Raw genomic sequence first — 15,018 nt, 5'->3', positions numbered from 1 at the left:
CATGCTGCAGTCCATGGGGTTGAAAGTGTCGGACATGACTGAGCGACTGAACTGAACTGAACATCAAGAAAGCCTTGCTGGTTCTCTTTCTCCAGGATCCCTCCCCTTTCTTATCTGGTTAGACTTTTATCCCTGAAACCATAACAATGATCAGTAATCAACTCCACCAAAAAGCAGTGATGACCTGGATGAAGGAGAGATCCATTTGAAACAGGAAGGCCTGGCGTGCTGCGATTCATGGGGTCGCAAAGAGTCGGACACGACTGAGTGACTGAACTGAACTGAACCGAATGCTTCTATCTTGTACCTATATTCTTTTATTTTTCTATTTTTCCTACTTTGTTGCATTTTATTTCATTTCCTTACCTCGCTTTGTACCTTTCATAGACAGTGGAAACTAAAGCCCAGAGAGGGGACATGACTTGCCCAAGGTCACCATTTAGTTTTAGCCAGAAGAAGAACATTTTATTTAAGGCTTTTTCCTCTCATCAGAATGCTCTTTTCATCACCCAGGCTGTGTTGAGTAACCTGGAAATTCTCTAATGATTGACTTTTCTTACAGTGGGGTTGACTAGCTCAGTTTTAGAATAATGAAGAGTGTTCCTTCTAAAGAGAACTCCCTGGGACTTCCCTGGTGGTTCAGTGGTTAAGAATCTGCCTGCCAATGCAGGACATGCCAATTCAGACCCCAGTGGGGGAACTAAGATGCCACATGCTAGGAAGCAACTAAGCCCTTGGGCCACAATTGCTTGGCCCATGTGCCACAACTAGAGAGTCCATATGTTGCAATGAAAGATCCTGCGTGATCCATCTAAGACCTGATGCAGCCAAATAAATAAAAATAAATAAATAGAACTCCTAACTGGTTCTTGCTTCCTGTTCCTAAGGCCTACCCTCCTTTTAAAAGACAAAGCTGACATTCTTCCCCTTGTCAATTTCGAAGGACTCTCTCCATAACCTGGGCTGACATCCACGGCTAAGAAAAGATTCTGGCTCCTTGACTGACTGGGCCAAGATGCAGCCATGTCCTGCGGAGAAGGCTCAGGTGTTGTCATTTTAAGATGCTGTGAGGCTGATAGTCAGGCCAGTGGGGACATATGGAATGTGTCACACCCATCTTCTTCTTTGTCCAAAACCATTATCCTATTAGACAAATGTGAGGCTGACAAAACAGCTAAGAGATGAGACACTAACCACTCATTTTCTCAGAATGACTTTATTGGTTTAGATCAAAATGCTCCTTGTTCTTAGGGCGATTGCAACTTAAAATCATGTCCCTAGCTCTGATATTTCCTCCTCTGTGTCTCATTTTTCTTTTCTTTTCTTTTTTGCCTTTTTCTTTTCTTCTTGGTTATTTATTTTTGAGATTGACACAGTGCAAGCTTTGTTCAGTGGCCAAAGAATCAATTTCTCACCCACCTGGCAAGAACGATTCATTCTGTTTTTATTTTTAACTTTTTATTATATATCGGAGTAGAGTGGATTAATGATGTTGTGTTAGTTTCAGGGATACAGCAAAGTGATTTACTTGTACATATACATGTATCTTCTTTTTCAAATTCTTTTTCTGATAGCTAAAACTAGAGTGGTCTTCAAGGATGCCTCTAGCTCTGATGCCATAGAATTTTCGTTTTCTTATACAATAGTCATATAGCAAGCGCATGGGTCATTCTGACTTGCCTAGTTCTCTTCATCCACATTCTCAGGACACTGGGATACCTGACCTTTACATGTGACCTGGGAATGTATCTGAGCACATGATCTGGCATTCCCATTTTAAAAACTTAATTCTAAGAGTACACACATTGGACTTTGTACATGATACTGGTTAAAATATCAGATAAGGGTGGTATCTTTGCCCCTTATTTTTCAGATGAGAAAATGAGTCCCTATATTGTTAACTAGATGTCCAGAGTCGCTATGTCCCAGGAATAATAACTAGCATTTAGTGAATGTGAATGTTGTGCCAGGCACTATATTAAGAGCTTCATATGGACTCATTCATTTGCTCCTCACATAACCCTTGGAGGCTGGTAACAATGATCTCACTTTACAGTGAATAGAGGCACAGAGAGGTTAAGCAACTTGCACAGTTCACACTGCTGATAGGTGGATGAGGTCGTATCACAAGGTTCCTTCTATACTATAAATGCTATATATGGTAAGTATATCATCTTGCCTTTCATTACCTTACTTAATCTAATCTGCAATTATTTTATTTCATTCTCATTTTAATGCTATAAATTATGTTTTTACATCAGTGGTATACCAATAAATGTCTAATAACTGGCTCACTGGGGGAGGGAGGAGACTAATTTGTAGTGTTTGCCAATTTCAGTGGTGCAAATATCCCCAGTGGTTAATCTCCAATGAGACATCAATGAACCCAGAGTTTTGAAAAGAAATATTCTCCATTATATGGTATTTCCATTCTGTGGATACATGTACATAGCTTCAAGAATTATAGCTAATAGTAAACTGCATTAAAATAATTAGGAAATGATGTTTTGAATATTTGACTATTTATGGTTTTATTTTTCATGAAATGTATTTAACTGTAGGTGAACAAAGGAAGCTCAGAATAATACCTACAACATTTTTGTGTTCCCATTTTTGTGCTTCAGAGAAAATTCTCTACCCCATATATGTGTATAAATGTTTGCTGGTGCTGGGTGCTTAGTCACTCAGTCGTGTCCAACTCTTTGCGACCCCATGGACTGCAGCCTGCCAGTCTCCTCTGTCCATGGGATCCTCCAGGCCAGACTACTGGAGTGGGTTGCCATGCCCTCCTCCAAGGGATCTTCCCAACACAGGGATCGAATCTGGGTCTTCAGCATTGCAGGCGGATTCTTTACTGCCTGAGCCACCAAGGGAGCCCATAAATGTTTATTTGATCAATGAAAAAGTAAATTCTTCAAATGGGTTACATCAGAAACGAGGAAGTGAGGATGCCCAGAGACAGATTACCTTTTTCTTGTTATACCTCTGTATTTGTTCACTGTTGTACAACCATCATACTGTGCTTTTATGACAAAATATAATTTATAAAGTTTTAGTTTTTTTTTTTTTTTTTGGTTTTCTTTTGTTTTTGCTCCCACTGCACAGCTTGCGGGATCTCAGTTCCCCACCAGGGACTGAACCTGGGTCGCAGCAGTGGAAATGCCAAGTCCTAACCATGGGACCACCAGGGAAGTCCCGACATGAAGTTTTTTTTTTCTTTTAACGTGAAACTAGAATCAGGAAGTAAGAAGTGACTCTTCTATTAAATGGAAAAGTGGCGGTTTGTTGGCCATTTCTTCGTGGTCCCTGGCTCGCAGCTGCAACACTTCAGTCTCGGCCTCTGTTGTCTGTGGTTTTCTACCCTTCTATGCCCGTGTATCTTCTCCTCTTCTTATAAGGACACCAGTCATTTTGGATTAAGGCCCTAGTGTAGTCTGCTAAGACCATCTTAACTGATTATATCTGCTTTGGTCCCTGTTTGCAAAGAAGATCACATTCTGAAGTACTGAAAGGTCAGGACTCCAACATATCTTTTGCGGGGACACAATTCAATCCATAACACCTTCCTACCATCATTGTTGCAGGGAGCTGCCAGAGCAAACTTTAAAAAATATAAATTGGTTCACCTTCCTCGTTCCGTATCACACTGAGATTGAACTAGAGCCACCATGCCTTCCTCCTTCTGATCCCAGCCTCTGCCTCCATCCATATCACTTCCCACTCCCTGTTTTATTAATCTGAGCTGACCATACTGACACTTCCTAGAGCATTCCAAACACCTTTCCCCTTCTTTGCTGTTCCTTCGGTCTGGAATGTGCTTCCTCTGGATGAGTGCCTGGCTCTCCTCTGCCCTCCAGGTCTTCACATGCAGGGCCACCTCCTCTGAGAGGTGTAGTCTGACTAGAACAGGGGCCACTCCCTGTTTCTCCCTTCGTGGAAGGTAAGCTCCTCAGGGGGAGGGTTTTCTAAAATCTGAAAACCTTGCAGACATTTTAATGTACCTTTTAATTCAATTAAACTTTTGAACAGGCAACTTATTTACATGGCTTAAGTGAAAATGATATAAAAAGATATTCAGAGAAGTCTCATCCCCATTTCTGCCTTTGACCATCGAGTTTACCTCACCTCAGTAGAAAACTGTTTTTATTAGTCTTCCAGTATTTCTTTATGCAACTATAATATGTTTGTATATACGTACATATGTATTCTTGTTTTCCCATATTATACCAAAAACATAATTTAATGCATAAATTATGCATTGGTTTATTTACCTTGAAAATACTTCCTAGACATCATTCCATATCAGTTTACAGAAAACTTTCTCATTTTTTAAAAAACAGTATTCGGTTTTAGGAATGTGATAAGAGTTTAATCACTTCCCTACTGATAAACACGTGTGGCTTCCATCTTTTGTTACATAGGACAGGGATTTTCATGATGAAACCTCCAGAGTTTTGAAGTCTTTCTGCACAGAGCCGACAGTCAGTAAACAATTGTAGAGAAAATGAATGATGAATGAATCAACAGGAATGAGCCAAGGAGCAGAGCAGGAAAGAAGCCCAAGGGCGGCACGCTGGTGCACGGTGCTGCGCAGAGGCTCCACCAGGTGGCGCTGCAGGCGGCGGGCGCGCCTGGCCCGACGGGCCCTGCCGCTCTTGCCGTGGGCGCCGGCGGCGGCGCGGGGACGAGCGTGGGGGGTAGGGCGAGTCATATGACCCGCTCGGCTTCCTGGCTCCGGCCGCCGCCGCCCGCCAGTGTCCGCCTGTGTCGCGCCGGGGCCCCGAGGAGCCGTTGGGGGGGGTCCGGGCCGAGGCCCGCTCGTGTGGAGGTCGCCGCCGCCGCCGCCGCCGCTGCCCGCCCGCTCGCCCGTCCGTCTGTTCTCCTTCCCGGCCGCCATCATGCTGGCGCTCATCTCCCGCCTGCTGGACTGGTTCCGCTCTCTCTTCTGGAAGGAGGAGATGGAGCTGACGCTCGTGGGGCTGCAGTACTCGGGCAAGACCACCTTCGTCAATGTCATCGCGGTGAGCGCCCTCCCGCTTGCCCTCCCTGGGCGCCGCAGCCCGCGAGTCCGGCCCGGCGTCTGCTCGAAGGCCGGGCCGGTGGTGGTGGGGGAGGTCCCCTCAGCGCGGCGGGGCTCTTGGGAGTGTGCGTGTCGGGGGGGCAGCTGTGCTGGTCGCCTCTCCGAGCGTCAGGACCTGGACTTTCTCGCGTGTTGGTGGCTCAAGTGTATCGGTGAGGTCTGCAGTTGAAGAGTTATTCCCATTTAGTCGTCTTCTTCCAAGCACCGTGTCCTCGTCGCGGCCGGGGTTTGGAAGGGATGTAATTGGACTTGTCACATTTTTAAGGCCCTTGGGGGGACTGGGATTTCCTTCGGGTTTGATCTTTGCGGGCCGCGGAGGGGTTAACCAGCTTGTCACTTTCCCGAAGGGCGGGATTTGGCGAGTTCGTGTGTCCCATGAGAAAGCCTAAAATAATTGAGATTGTCTCAACTAGCCACTCGGGACGGAGAGCACCATTGTGAGGAAAGCAGGGGACCAGTGTGGGTTCATCCCTGAATTCTTGGGGCAGCTTGTCTTGGGGCAGTTAATTGGCTTTTTCGCCCGTCCGTCCCCCGAAGGCCCCAGTGGATTGTGTTGCGTTCGCCGGTAAAGCTAAAGACAGGCATTTCCAGCCAGCCCATAATAGTGCATTACTTTTATTTTTTTAATTAGTTTGTTTATTCGAAGTATAGTTGACTTACAAGTGCACAGCTTTTATTAAGTGAAGAAGGTGAGTGGGTGGGGTCTCTATTTCTAGAGCTAATTGTCGTCGTCTAGGGGATAAGATTTGCAGTCAGCATAAAGTTGGAAAAGAGGTGTTGGTCTTCTGTAATGGTTTTTCTTAACATAAAGAGAAAGGAAGCGTCTGGGTAGAAACATAGCTCATTCCACGCCCAGGGAATGAGTATCTGGGAGGGAAAGAAATTGCCCTGGGAACCTATATACAATGTGGTGTTTATTCATCGGTGATTGAGGGAAGGAGGATAATTAAATTTTGCTCGTTTGGTTGGCAGGGGAAGGAATAAGAGTGAACGATTCTCGTCAGTCTTCATTTAGAGCCCAGGAGTTGCTGTGACTCAGTCTTAGCTGATAGGGACTTGAGCTTGTCAGGGATGAACTTTTGAGCTACTCCAAAGAGAGATGGCAGCAGTTTCTCCACCGTTTAGATGATGGGTGAAATCCTTATTTTATAGGCGACCAGCTGTCCGACTGGTTTGGTTACTGGAATGATTCAAGCACGCCTGTCTTGTTGGAGAACACAACTTGTGTAACTTGTGACTCTTAGTCCTTGCAGTGATAGAGCAACAGGAAGGAGAAGTAGAGATGGGCAGACATCAAACTTCCTTTGAGGAATATTGCATATAAGCATAAGGAAAACTTGCCTACTTGTTGGGCTCTTGTAATGTTATTGGGCCGGAGGCTTGCGTCTTTTCAACAGGACTATAAGAGTGGAATGGATATCTAATACCACTAAAATTAGTAAGAAAAAACTTCAGGCTTTGGCTAAATACACATATTTGAAGTCTTATATGATGTGGAAAAGACAAGCTGAGCTCATTTAACTGTAAATTTTCTGATACTGTTTTGGGATAAGAATTGGTGTCTCTTCCTAAATCCTCTCTTTTTGAGAAGACTTAATTACAGTGTTTTGTAGGTTTATTACTACAATCAATTTGTAGTATTTGTATTTGTTACAGGAAGTAGTTATGGTTGGGAAACCTAGAAAGATTTTAATAAATCTCGAGGAACTTCTGAAACCATAAACTCGATTTTCATGCTTGTGTTTTTAGTAGACGGTTTAGCTTGACATAATAAGCATGAACTTTGAAGTCTAAACAACCCTGGATTTGCAATCTGGCTCTGCCACTTAGCAGCCTTGTATCCTCTTTCAGTCCTTGCTTTCCTGTCTATTAAGAGGAGTTAATAATAGGTTTCTTACAGAGTTGCTGTGAGTGCATGAAATGACAGATGTTAAGTGATTAGCATCATGCCTGCCCATAGAAGGGGCTAGATAAATGGTAAGTGCTGTATTATTTGTAGTGGGTACAGTCATTTAATGCAGAAACAGTATTCTGAAAAATATTTAGAAGGGAATTAGCGGGGGCATTCCTTTGCATTTGTGTAGGTATTCAAATGTGGACTGCTGTAGTGGATTCATAGATCATGACAAGTAATTGCAGCATGTCCTCCCTCTCCCCCCATCTGTTAACATCTGGAAAGCTGTTGAACTCAAAGTGAACTATTTTTTTAACGGTTAAGACTCTTATTTTTGTTTCGTTTTGGGCAAGCTGTGCAGCTTGGAGGATCTTTGGTCCCTGACCAGGGATTGAACCCTGACCCTTGGCAGTGAGAGCTCTGCATCCTAACCACTGGACTGCCCGGGAATCACCTAGACTCTTCTTTCTGAATGATGTAATGTGGGTTGCAGATGCAGTGTTAGTCACTCAGTTGTGTCTGATTCTTTGTGATCCCATGGGCTGTAGCCTGCCAGGTTCCTCTTTCCATGGAATTCTCCAGGCAAGAATACTGGAGTGGTAGCCATTCCCTTCTCCAGGGGATCTTCCCAACCCAGGGACCGAGCCCTGGTCTCCACATTGCAGACTGATTCTTTACCATCTGAGGAGAGACCATAATGTAGGACTAGACTCTCTTAAGAAAAAAATCGTGACTGTGATTGCCTGTGGCCTTTAAGATGCTGGAAAAAAGTTGTCAGTTACTAAGTCCTGTCTGACTTTTTTGAAACCCCATGGACGCCCACCAGGCTCCTCTGTCAATGGGGTTTCCCAGGCAAGAATACTGGAGTGGATTGCCATCTCCTTCTCCAGGGGATCTTCCTGACCCAGGGATTAAACTCACGTCTCTTGTGTTTGCAAGTGGATTCCTTACTGCTGAGCCACCAGGGAAGCCTGGAAAAAAGAGACCTCAGTAAATTTTATGCCTTTTTTATAAACCACGGGCTTTAACCTAATCTGTGGTTCTTATATATCAAGGGTTAGGAAAAAGTTAGTAATCTATAGTGAATTTACAGAGTTTTAGATAGAAACACTATGTCTAAAATAGTAAATTTAGCTTTATTTTTAAAAAATCAACTGCATTATTCTTTATATAAAATGTTTGATTTATAGATTCAGAGATTCTGATGTATTTAACACTATGTGTCACTTTAGAAAGATGACCATTTATTTCTCAAATTCAAAGTAATTTTCCAGATATGAAAAGCTTCAGGTGAAACTGGTTTTCTTAGGTAAAAATCAACTTTTTGTGAACATCACATTAAAATGTGGCTATATTTACTGCCTTAAAAGTTAAGAAAACTGAGAGATGTTATTTAACTTACTGTAGAGGTTTGTGAAGCTGAATTACTTACATGTAGGATTTGGTCTACTTTGAAATGAGGCAGTTTGCTTACAGAGAGTCTTAGTCCTCAAATTCATATTCTTATGGTTTCAAACCCCAAGTGATACTTCATGTAATGTGATTTTATGTAGAGATTAATATATACCGTGTTCTCTTTGTTTTGAACCTTTAAAAAAACACCTCCAAGTCTTTAATTTTATGATTAATGCTAGAAAATGAAATACTGCCCATTGCTAAGTATTATGGCAGTTATTGCATAATAAATCATGTGTCTTGTATGCGTAATTTATGTTGAGTAACCTTTACTCTTAACTGAGACTCTTACATGGGTTGTAGGATAGTTACGAAGAAATGTTTGATAGGATTTACCAAAAGTTTTATAGACATTGTGTAGTTTTGAAAGTAGTAGTATTATAAAAATTTCTCTACATTTTTGTGAAGTGTTGATAGCTCAGAGGTTAATCAAAGGAAAAGTTTATTACTCCTGAGAATTATGAAAAGGAGATACTTGGAAAGATTGTAGAAATTTGGACCTAGAATAATTTTTTTAAGTTTGTTAAAAAAAATTAAGTGGTCTCCTTTTATCGTCATTTTATAGATGTAGCCAAGAAATCCAGAAAGGTTAAGTGAAATTCCTAAGGCTAATTAGTAGCAGAGATAAAATTAGAACCCAGGGCCAGTGCATTTTCTCCTTACCTCCCTCAGTAGATCTACCTGAGATTAGAATCATAGAGCTGTGAATTGGGAGATCTTAGTTCCTTAAATATCTGTTCTGAATATAAGCATACTCCGCTTATGAATATGAATAGCATTTTAAATCCAGCATCTTAAGCGTATTGACTACCATCTGAGGACTACACATGCACGCACACACACATAGACTGTGTGTGTGTGTGTGTATTTGAAGACATGAATTAGGGGAAAGAAGATCTGCCCATGAATTAGGGTCTAGTAGGCACACAGGAACAGTGGAATATTATTATGTTGGACATTTAAATAACTGGCAGACAGGCGTCGTTGGGTTATTGAACTATGTTTGTTGTTAATGTTTAGTTGCCAAGTCCTGTCAGACCCTTTGCAGCTCCATGAACTGTAGCCTGCCAGGCTCCTCTGTCCATGAGATTTTCCAGACAAGAATGCTGGAGAGGTTTGCCATTTCCTTCTCCAGAGGATCTTCCCGACTCGGAAATCAAATCTGCATCTTCTACATTCGCAAGCAGATTTTTTACCACTCAGCGACCAGAGAAGCTGACCTATGTTTAATGTCTTCGAAAAGGAGAAATAATTCTGTGATCAGGGTGTTTCTTATTGAATTGCTCTGGGGTAAAAATGCCAAAAATAGTTTTTATATTCACCTGTAAAGTTTAGCAAATTTGAACCATGACTATAGGAGCTGGCCTTCCGGGTTGCCTTCAGATAGAGATTCGGAATTGTTGAACAGGAAGCAACTTGCTAAGGACCGTTTCTTCAAACTTGTTTATCCTCTTCCTCTCACTCATTATTTTTTCCAGTACAGGCTTAGAATCCCAGAGCAAAATGTTCTTGTTAAGAAGCTGTTAAGAGTGCATTAAGGCATTTAAAATTACTACCTTAGAGGATATTTCACAACTTAAAGCACTTACTAAGTTTCTCAAATGTTAAGTTTCTTTTAAGATAAAGAATGTCACTGAACATGGATACAAAATTCATTGTACTATAAAAAAATAGCTGCTTACTATTTTTAGAAGATTTTTTTCTAATTATCAAACTATCGCGAAGTCATTAGTAGAAATTTGGAAAGAATAGTATAACATAGAAACCACTTGTTATCCCCACCATCTACGGTTAACTACTGTCAGCATATCAAAGTATTTACTTATCATCTTTAAAAAAAAGTATATATCCAAACACTTTTTTTTTTCTAAGTTTTGAGATACTATTTATAATGTTTGTATACTGGTTTGTTTTAATTATCATGTACACATTCTTCTGTTCTAAAACCATCTTTAATGCCTTTATAATTTGTTCTGCTACAGCATATCTTGTGCACATACCATAATGTGTTTGATCATTTCCTCATTATTGGACATTTGAGTGGTTTCCAAGATTTTACTGTTGTACATCAATTTGATCTGCATTTCCTTGGGAAGGGTTCCAGAGTTGGCATCACTGAATCAAGGGCATGAACATATTTCATGTCAAATGGCCAAAATTGTTTTCCAGAAAGTATGCACTCCTACTTAGAAGGTCTTCTGAACAGATTTTATATACTATGTAAACTTGGACTTCATTTAAGCACTCTGTCCTATGGTATTTTTAGGGCATACTTAGTTTTATTGTAAAGTTAACCAGCAGTATTTTTAAACTATCCTATCAGATAATTGCTCTGTTTTAACTTTTTAAGAAGTACCATTTATGCTTCAGCAACTGCTAAGGCTAAGGCTGTAGAAAACATAATTCCTTTTTCAATTTTCTTTTTTTAATTGAACTTTTAGGCAACCCATAAAAATACAGCTAATCCCCTTTAGCTATCACACTTTAGTTTTAAATTTACTGGTGGATTGCAATAGCAGTTTGTATTGCAGAATTATGATGTATTTCCATGGAGTCCTTACCTAATCTTGACCTGTTATAGTGGGATGCTGCTTTTGGAAGGGAGGGGTGTTAGAAATATTTTTTTCTAAACCAGAGTCTAAACAAGTTTGCTAGGTAGATCACTTTGTGAAACTATAGTATATGAAATTTTTAAACTTGTAACTTGAGTATCATTTATACTTGTAAAAGTTGGTTCATGTCTTTTGAGCTCTTGTATGAAAAAAACAAAGGAAAAAGTATTAACCTGTTTGCTCAATAGGTCAAAATCAAATGATAATTTAAGGATTTTAGTTTTTCTGAGATGGGACAAATCAAAATTGAAATCTGTAATGGAGTAATTTGAGTTCATTTCTTTCTTCAAAATCAAAACCACAGGTCTTATATATTGTGCTATTTTTTTTTTTAAGGTTACACTGTTTCTTAAATTAGACATTGGATCTGCTTTTTGGATCTGATTTCATAGTTTGCCCAGTTTTATCTAATAGAGTAACATTCTTATTTCATATCCTGCCAGGAACTTAAAAAAAATTAAAATAGTAATAAAGCTTTAGGGTTCATTTAGAAATGATCTCCACGAACACCATAATTTTAAAAAATTGTAATACTGGCAAAATAATTTTAGGCTTCAGGTGTCTAAGTAGTGATACCTATCTTGAAAATTGAGGCCTTCTCTCCTAGACTGGGGTTAGAAAAGTAATTGTTGTTAAAAAGGAAAAATTGAATGATGATTGGCAAACTGATTCTAAAAATGTCCTTTGTACCAATTTACTTGATAGGAATTAGTTAAGCATCTGCCAGAATAGTATTACCGTAAGAATATATTTTGAGCCTAAATTTGTTGGCATATGAATGTGGTATAGTTGAGTTTATTTAGAGGATGTTTAAATTAAGTGGCTACTTGAGTTAAAATGGCAGGGAGGTTAGGAGTTGAAAGCCACACAATCTAGGTTCACATTCTGACTCTTGTGTTATTTTTGGTAAGTTATTCAACCATTCAGTATCTGCTTCTTTATTTGTAAGATGGGAATAATAGTTATTTCTTAGAGTTACTGTGGGTTAATACTTGTAAAACACTTTGAACAGTGATCAGAATAAGGCATGTTTTAGCTGCTAGTTACTGTTTATATAATGTGATCCCCTTGGAAATTCTCTTTATTTGTTCTCTCAAGTATAAAAGTGCCTTAAACAGTGCCCGGCACATGCTAGGTACTCAGATGTATTTACCAGTGGACAAATATTGCATTTAAAATACAAAATTAAGAACAAATGTCTTTATGAACCCATATTCGTATTTCAGTGTGTGAAGTGTAGCATAGTCAGGAATGAGAGTTCTGGAGTCTTGACAGATTTGGATTTGAATACTGACTTAGCTCTACATCACTTTTGTTAGCATCTGTGTTTTATTTTTTCCTCCTCTGTAAAAAGTAGATAGTCAAAGAACTGCCGCCTGGAGTGGCTTTCAGAATTAAATGAGTGTTTGTGAAGCACTAACCTTGTGCTTAGTGCTGTGCCTTGTGCATAGAGAGCGCTCAATAAATGTAGCTAAAAAAGATGGGGACTGCTGTGTGTCGGGAGTAATGTTGGGTGTAATCATCAGCTTTATGTTAAATTACTGTTTAGATTTCTCTTGATTATATTTAACTGTAGCTTTTGTTTAGAAAGTAAGCTTGTGTTTTGTTTAATTGTTTGAAAAATCTTGAACATGTTATATTTTATCATGTTGAATTTTTTTGATAGCTGAAGGGGGGCTGGTAGGAAAATGTTTTAGCCTCCTGGATAGGCTAGTAATTTTTGATGGACCGACTTGTATAATTCTGTGTGTGTGTGTGTGTGTGTGTGTGTGTGTGTGTGTGTGTAATTGCAGTTTTTGTTGTGACAGCAGTTTAAACTGGAAATTGGAAATATGAGTTGTTCTTCTGTTTGTGCTACCACTGACTAATAGCAGGACTGTGGCCAACTCATTTAACTTCTCTTCTTCAATTTTGATGCTTGTAAAGAGTGAATAAGCACTGAGAACCTTATTATTTGAGAGTGTAGTGGTGTTTTCTTATATCTGAAATTGGACCTTTTACCCAGAAACCCAAGAATAAAATGAAAGCATGAGGCTCCAATATAAGATAATTATAAGATCTCAGCCTCTTCCCAAAAGAAAAATTGAGATATAAAAGGTAGAAAAGTAGATTGAACCTAATAGGAAGAAGAGAGTGGCCCTTTTGAGTTGTACCTGCCCTCTAGAATATAGGTGTCCTGTACAAGTGTATGCACGGAAGACTATTTTAATTTTGGACAAGACCATAGTATTGTTTCTTGCATGTGTTTGTTTCAATTTTTAAGCCAGGATTTAAGGGTCAGGTGGGTTTAAATCACCATTGACAGCTGTAAATTTGCAAGTCCCAACAGACAGTTCTGTATCTGTGTTGGCCTGTTCCCCTAGATGAGAAGTGGGCTGTGTAGACTGCATGCAGACTGGGCCAGAAAGGGCTTTTGGCAGAGTTTCCTCTCTCAATGTGCCTTAAGGTCTGGTTTAGACACTCATCGCTAGGCCTACTTTTTCTTTATGTTTTTCTTGAAAGGTCATTTTGTCTGGAGAATGGTTTAGCAAATGTGTAGATTTGGTCATTTCTGAATAGAAGGAAATTGAGTGGAGGAAATTTACTTTTTTGCCCCTTCCAAAATCTACCTGTTTCACTCCACTAGCTGTTGGTTTCCTTATTTTGATCTTGTTTATTTATTCAATGGCTGAATTAAAAACCTTAAAACAATGGGGAGGGGTGGGAGGGAGATTCCAGAAGGAGGGGCTTTATGTGTACTTACAGCTGATTCACATTGTTGCACAACAGAAACCAATTCAACATTGTAAAACAGTTGATCTCCAATCAAAAATTTGAAAAACCAAGAAACCTTAGAATGTGTTTTTAAAAAAATACCCCAAATTCATATTGTTTAAATAGTGCTGATACAAATAGGAAATAATAATAATAATACCATTAAGGTTTAATTACTGTTAATATTAAGCTGGATATCCATCACAATTTCCCACATCAATGGGGGGGGATATATTTGTATATATATATATATTTTTGTATGTATATATGTGTATATATATATATATTTGTATGTACAAATATATGCTTTAAAAAATTGACATAGTTGACATGTAACATGAATTTTCTGTGTATAACAATGATTCTGTGTACATATTGTGGAATAATTACCACAGCAAATCCAGTTCACACCACTAACATCACTAGCCTTACATTGTTACAGTTTTTTTTCTTGTGATGATTAACTCTCAGCAACTGCAAATATACAGTACAGTATTCTTAACTATTGTCACATTTCTGTACATGGCACCTCATGGCTTACTGTGTATTTTGTAATTGGAAGTTTGTATCTTTTGATCTCCTTTCGTCTGTTCCCAATCCCTTGTTCTGTACCTACAAGTTTGGCTTGTTTTGCTGTTTGTTTTAGACGCCGTATCTGTGTCTTCCTCTGTGTGACTTATTTCACTTAGCGTAATGCCCAGTACATGCTTTCTTGACAACAGTGATGGGATCATGCTATACAGACTGAGTGGTCTCGTGTAGTTTAGTCTATTTGATTTACCTTCTGTCATGGTGAAAGGTGACTCAAGTTCAGTCAGTTCAAGACAGAACTCTTGATCTCTTCCCCTCTCAATCCAAGGATGGACATCTTCCCCAGTCAGGATTGATCATATTACCTCCATCATAATTTTCACCACACTTATACCACCATCAGAAGTTATCTTGCTTTTTGTCTTCATCTGTTTTCTGAATATAAGTTCCATAGGTGCTTTTTCCTTTTTTCAGTGCTGCATCCCAATGCTAAGAACAGTGCCTGGCACATAATAAGCTTTCTAAATGTTGAGTGAATGAATGAATTTAACAGTAAACTAGTGTGTCTGTTCTGTTACACTCAAACTGTGTGCAAGGCATTGTGGTAGGAGATGATTTATAAATGTACCAGACAGGGTTATTTATAGTAGAATATGTGCCTCGTAGTAGTCCTGTATAGTTTAGAAATATTG

General features: G+C 39.6%; 1 protein-coding gene across 1 annotated transcript in view; it reads left to right on the top strand.

The window, feature by feature from the left end:
- The first annotated feature begins 4,717 nt into the window (after window positions 1-4,717).
- The window catches only part of ARL8B (ARF like GTPase 8B), a 56,555-nt gene continuing 46,254 nt past the window's right edge, over window positions 4,718-15,018 (top strand). The window contains exon 1 of the mRNA XM_020914843.2: window positions 4,718-5,021. Within this exon, the coding sequence (XP_020770502.1) occupies window positions 4,899-5,021 (123 nt within the window). The 5' untranslated portion in view covers window positions 4,718-4,898. The remainder of the gene's footprint in view (window positions 5,022-15,018) is intronic.

The sequence above is a fragment of the Odocoileus virginianus genome, chromosome 26 (genome assembly GCF_023699985.2).
Source record: "Odocoileus virginianus isolate 20LAN1187 ecotype Illinois chromosome 26, Ovbor_1.2, whole genome shotgun sequence".
NCBI classification, from domain to species: domain Eukaryota; kingdom Metazoa; phylum Chordata; class Mammalia; order Artiodactyla; family Cervidae; genus Odocoileus; species Odocoileus virginianus.
The sequence above is the reverse complement of the archived record's forward strand: the minus strand, read 5'-3'. Positions and strand labels throughout refer to the sequence as shown.